Source organism: Falco punctatus (assembly GCF_963210335.1).
Source record: "Falco punctatus genome assembly, chromosome: 3".
In the NCBI taxonomy this organism is placed as follows: Eukaryota; Metazoa; Chordata; class Aves; order Falconiformes; family Falconidae; genus Falco; species Falco punctatus.
In genome coordinates, this window is record NC_137582.1 from 83,470,126 (window position 1) to 83,476,603 (window position 6,478).

Here is a 6,478-nt window from a genome sequence, read left to right on the forward strand (position 1 = left end):
TTTTTGTGACATTCTGAAATGTATAAAAATCATGTGATGGTTGTATGGTTGTTTTGTTATGGTTCTTTGAGAAAAGGAATGATGGTTTAAAAGTTTCTAAAGGAAATGGCAGGTTTCTGGGGAAGAATTCATAGGTGTATATGGCTCTTCTGTAGATGGCACCAGCATACAAATAGGAATCATGGAAAGAAATTTAGATGGCAAAAAGTAGAGGTGTGAAATAATGATATGGAAGAAGTAAGGAATAATGTAAAAGGTAGGAAAACTGCTAAGCTGATGAGACAGTGAGATGCTGAAACAATTTAAGTAAAGGAATCCTGCAGCCCTTACACCTGACATGGAGTAGCATTAGGGTATTTTCTTTCCCTTTAAGAAAGATTGAGCTGCAGTAAAAGTTCTTCCTTTAAAATATTTACTTTTTCCAACTAGGGTGTTTTACATTGGATGTAGAAAGGCTTAGCTCATTAGTCTTACCCCAATACACGTTCTGCATTGTGACAGATTCTTTTTTGAACTTGGAACCAAATTAACATCATTTGGGTTTATATCTGAGTTGTTCCAGATGTTCAGGTGGCAGTGGCTCAAACAGACACTGTGAAGATGCTCTTTAAAAGTATCATCCAACAAAGGGGTTGGGTATATAAATAGTGCAAACACATTCTTTATATTTGCTATCTTCATTCAGCTTATACATGTCTGATTTGTGTGCCTGCCAAAGTTAAGGCTGTAAACACAAAGCTGTAATGCCTCCATTCCATTACGGAGTGCCTGAATATTGGAAAAAAAAAGGGGATGGTTGAAGACCATTAAGTGAGGAGGGATCACTTGTAGAATAACTTTTATTGAAATGAGAAAGCTATCTCTGTAGCAAAGGAGGTAGAGTGGATTTGTGTAACAATTGTATTAATTTTTGTTAATTTTTCACTGTTTTTACTATCATGTCAGGTACCTTGTTGGGCAACGACTTGTGAATTACGAACGGAAGTCTGGTAAACAAGGCACATCGACAACTCCACCTCAGTCTTCACAAGAATAAATGGTCATATGAAACAACTTGGCCTTCCCTTTGCCTTTACGTGTCCTTTTTTCATAGACTCTTCTTCAGTCTTTGGATATCTCTCCCAATAATACTCTCAGCAGTATCTTGGCTTTGGTTAGTAGCATCCAGAGAGCAGTTAAGGCTCTGTTCCTTATCTGCATGTCTGATGTTGTCAATGCTGTCTGAGGTCTGTATATGTGTAAATAGAAGTATCCTGACACCCTAAAACCTTGGATTAAAAAGAATGTGCATTGTACATCTTTTAAAAAGTATATTAATTTATTAAATCTAGTTGTCACTTTATTTTGGACTGCTGTTCTGTTGACAATGTGCCACAAAGCAATAGTGCAAAGAGGCAAGATGTTTTTATAAAATTTGGAGCTTACTTTATGGTGTTCATAACAGTTCTTATTGTAGTATTATAGTATGATTCTTCATGAGTGGAAAGGCCACACAGAGAATATCAAAAGTAAATAGCTGTCTTAGTGTCAGCAGTTAAGTGGCTGTGATGAGAACATGATGAACTATGTATCTTGCTCTCAAGTCTTTTTTATTATTTTGTATAACACCAAAGCTGTTGTACATTTTTCTATTGCCTGATTGTTTTTCATGTGTCTGAGTTTGTAATATTGTACAGTTGCTGTTAAATCAAGAAAATATTTCCTCTTCTGAGAATTCAGATGTACTTGTTGAGGCTCAGCTGGGTTTTTCTGTTTGGTTTGGTTTGGGGGTGGGGGGAGGGAGGGTGGTTTTGGGAATCAGGAGTTCCTGAATTGAAACAGTAAAAAATTTACTAAGGCTAGGCGATGGAAGCATTTAAAGGTACCAAGGAAAATTGGATAGATTCACAACTTAAATTGTAGCCAATTTCTTGTCAATATTAGAATTTTTCAGGACCTCAAGAGGAGGGATTAACCTTGTCTGAAGTGTTTGCACAGAAAAGAAGAGCATAGTGTAAGCAACATTCTGACCTGGTCATTAAAGAGCTTCAAACCTTTTTTCTGTAAGTTACCAAAGCTGCAAATTGTAGTATGAATTTTATATTGCACAATTACTTTAAAAAAACCACACAACAACAAACCAACCACAACAACAACACAAACTTTCAGAATTGGTCACTGTGAATTTTTATGGGAATAATATTGAGGAAGTGATTAACCATATACCATTTATTGCCTGTGGGGCAGGGAAATACATATGCTATTAAACAGGCAAGGAAAACTTAGCAGATTTCTTTGCAAGGACACAGTCAAACAAAAGCCACCAAATTCAGTCTGTGTTATTTCTAAATGTAGATAGAGTTCTTTTGCAGTAATGTTTGGGGTGGGGGGGTTATGTAGATATTTTAAAGAAAATACATAACAGTATCGCAAAGCTTTAAGTAGCATCAAATCATGCTTAGATTGCAGTATCTTTCCTAGATTAAATGAGGGAAATGTGAATATCCATTGCAGTAATAAGAAAATTGATGGAACGTGTAACTTGCTACTCGGTACACTGTCCTTCAGTATTCTGTACTTAACCATATGTGTAGATAATTAATACTTGAGAATCTGGCAGGTGCTTTGAGAGTGTCATCTCCTTTTATTGATGTTGCATCTCTGACCTCACATGTTTTGAGCTGATGTGGTCCAGGCTGTGATGGTGGTAATTGATTTTTCTGGTGTCTGGACTAGTGTTTCAAGGCAGTGAGCACAAGCCAAATGCATCTGAATCTAGTGGCAGGAGGACTGGGCTGTTACTATCAGAAAGTCAGAAGCTACTATTTTACAGAATTGCTGTTGTGTCCTGATGGTTTTGAACCACATATATTACCCTTTGGAGTGATTTATTAGGAAATTTCCAGTGACACGAAATCATAGAAAAATAACCAAAATATTTCTCTCGTTCACTGTTACTAAGTGCTAAATTGAGTATTTACCCCATATACTTTTGATGTGCATAAATACTGCGTTTGACTATTTACAGTGGTGTACATTGTGGGACAGGTATATTTTCACAATATTAAATTCACTGGTAACATGCATTCTTATGCCAAGATTCTGTCTCTGACACACATTTCGTAAACAGTTCCAAAATGGTCTTGCTACTCAAATGTTGCAAGCACTACTGTGCACCGTGCAGAATTTGCAGTAGTGTGGTTCTTGTAACTTTGTGTTTTTATCCAGAAAAACTCATCTTAACATTAAAATTTATTAAGAAAAAGCCTTTGTGCTGTTTCTTATTGCTGTTATTTTACAAGTCATGAAAAAAAAAGCCCCTGAATTGGGCCAGTCATGTAATGTGACCTATAGCTGTTTTCACGTAGCTTTCATTATCTGTATTTGCTCTTTGTTACAGAGAACTGGTTCAAATGAAACTGTCGTGCTTGCTTTTTGCACAGCTTTACAGATCCCTGGTGAGGTGAAGTTTGTTTCTGAAACTGTCCGTTGTGAACTTCCAAAAAATCTCAGCTCCTTATGGTCTTATTTTCACATGTGTTTTGGGAAAGAAGATAGAGGTTGTTACAGAACAAGAATTAAATAACACTACTTTTCTTATTGTTTTAATAGTTTGCCTTGTGCCGTGTGTACTCATCTGACATAGAAACTTGATAGTAAGTATGTAAGTTAACTGGCTGTTACTAAGACAGCTGATGAGCTCTGTACTAGTGGCTTCCATCTGTGCTAGAGTAATACAGCATGCAGTGGTCTTATTACTCGAGTGGGAAAAATTCTGTGTCTTTGTGTGTGCTTTCACCACAATTTGTGTTGACCTTGGACCTTGAATGGAGGAGTTGGAGCTGCATACTGGCTTAATTGTATCCCCTTTGTGTTGTTGAGAATCTAACGCTATTTATAGTTCTACAGGCCTTCATCTAAGGCATGTCAGATGGCTCTGTAGCTATTTTTTGCATACTGAAAGATGTTAATTGCAGCATGGCTTCAACTGTTTTTACAAAATCATTTTATATTGATTAAAAATAATTAAACTCTGCATCCTCTCTCTGACTCCCCCTTGTCCACTGGGTAAAGCTTAAAATACTTGTCTTAGTTTATGAGGGCCCTCTGGAACTTCTAACTATTTTCTGTCAGTAACTTCCTCAGTAAGATGCCAGCACCAACAGCAATTACAGTATTCACATTGCTTTTCAGCTGAGTACATTGATTCTTTCCTTGCTTTCTGCTAAGCTTGGACAAAGATCTTCATAAAAAAATCTGCACAGCAGCCCAGCTGTCCCTCAGAGAACTCTAAAAAGCCCTTTACCTTACAAAGCACGAATGACTGGTTGATCCCACTGCCTGCCATTCTGATCAGTGTCATTTTGTTTCCTCCTACTCCACTGTCTGTCTGTTTGTTTATATCTAGATTGGAAACTCTTTGTAGCAGGGTCAGTGTTCTTGTTCTGCTTGCCTTGTGAATGGGCACTGTGCAGCCTGAGCAATGGGTGGGGTTCCTAGCAGAAATGATGATACAATGATAAAAACAGTAAACAGGGAACTGAATCTTGGTAGTATTATGAAGTTCAGGATGGTAAAAAAGGAAGCCATCTTCTGAAACAGATAAGGAAACAACTTTTACACAGCAGGATGCCAAGTTAGAGCGCTCTGTTATTTCCATTTAGATTAACTGGAACTAAAGATTGCATAGTTAAAAGCAATTTTATTAAATCAATGATTATTCCAGACAAGTGATGTTTCTGGTTTTAAGTTCTTTGTTTTGAAGTCACCATAAGTTGTGAAACAATATGCTGAAATCAAAGTTACTTAATAGAAATGTTTAGAAGATGGTATTTCCAAAGGTCGAATACCGTTCCAAAAGAAATGAAATGTTTTGAATTCAATATCATACTGAGGGATGGAGCAATGGCAAGATTATTTCACAACTCTGCACCAGTTTTGCTACTTACTTGCTGTTGTCTTGTATTTGTTGAGTAGTAGTCAATGCCAAAGCTGTATGGGCGCTTTTTTTTTCCTGTATAAGGGGAAATCAAACATACCTGGTGCTGTCTGACATCAGGGGCAGGGGAGGGGGCACTTAACCTGATTTGTCTGATTTATGTTAAATCACTTGGCTTTCAAGGAGTGTTTCTGTTCCTAGAAAATGACACTAGTTTTACCTAAAGAACAGTCTTCCTTGTTGCTTACAAAAATAGAGAACAGTGCAAAGCTCACTATACTGAATAAAATTTATGTATTAGAACCTAAATAGCGGAGATCTGCATTGGTGTGCCATGTTCAGCAGGTGCAAATTGCATAAATGGGCTGGTGAAGTTTGGCAAGGAATGTGCTGTAAAGATACTGCTGCATTAGAATGGAGTATATGTGGATGCTTTGGCTAGCTGTGACCAGGAGTCATGGAAGTAGGAAGCAGCAGAATTTCTAAGCTGAAATCAGCCAATGCTGCTTTAAAGCAACAATTATGTCCATGATACACTTCCGAATGCTCTTTATATAGAGTAATGGGTAGCGTGCATGGGGAGAAGTAGTGTCAAGGAAGAATCTAAGTTACTTCTTTCCCTGAAGCTACACTTGTCTATTTACTACCTGTGTTTTCATAGAGTTTGATTAGTTTTTTCTTGACATGAATTGTTTAGGCCTTACTACCTTTATAACTTTGGGCCAAGACTCTCAACATTGACCCATCAGTGTTCCTGTCACAGTGCCTTTCTCTGATCTTTTTTTTTTTTCCTCATTGAAAGGGGTTTGTTGGCCTAACAGCCACATTAAGGAAATTTGGGATTACACAGGTAAGTAAACAACCTTGTATTAATCTGCATATAATTCTCAACTGTTGTCACACCACCAGCCCTCGAAACTGAAGCCTCCCTCCCTCACCTACCTCTTAATTAGTGAATAAAATTAAGATAATCTCAGGGGTTATTCCATTCTTTATTATTTCTTATGCTGTTTTAGTAATCTTCCTTTTATATCCATGAATTGCAGTAATCTTTAAGCAGATATTTTAGTGTAATTACATGTGAAAAGCATGCTCCTTTTTCGCTAGTAGTAGTTCCCTGAAGTATAAATGCATTCAATGCATGGACTCAATGATATCCCAATATGCCAGGCTTAAAACAACATGAGTAATCACATACACACTTTGTGCACTGTGTTAACATGGAAGTAAGGAGCAGAAAATGTGCAGCACATCCGATTTTGCTTACAAATCGGGAGTGTAGTAAAAAGTGCACAAAAAAAATTGTGCAGTAAGGAAGGTCATAACTCATAACTGCAGGCCAGTTGGGTCAATAGAGAGAGGAGAGCAGTGCCCACACTCTTTCTGCAAAGAGCAAGTAGCGTATTCCCCAGAGGTGTGTTTTTTATGATTTGATGCAGGGTGTCTTGTTTAATTATTGTTACATGTAAACTTTGATATAAGATTAATTTAGTCATGCCTGTGTAGATTAAGCGTGTTCTGGAGCAGCATGTGATTAATTGGTCTCCTATTTTCCAGTTA

General features: G+C 37.3%; 1 protein-coding gene across 3 annotated transcripts in view; it reads left to right on the top strand.

Annotated features, from left to right (window-relative positions):
• Positions 1-1,639, top strand: part of MARCHF6 (membrane associated ring-CH-type finger 6) — a 49,092-nt gene extending 47,453 nt beyond the window's left edge. For all 3 annotated transcript variants that reach the window (XM_080382052.1, XM_080382051.1, XM_080382050.1), the window contains exon 26: positions 946-1,639. In XM_080382052.1, the coding sequence (XP_080238178.1) occupies positions 946-1,036 (91 nt within the window). In that variant the 3' untranslated portion in view covers positions 1,037-1,639. The remainder of the gene's footprint in view (positions 1-945) is intronic.
• Positions 1,640-6,478: the final 4,839 nt, after the last annotated feature.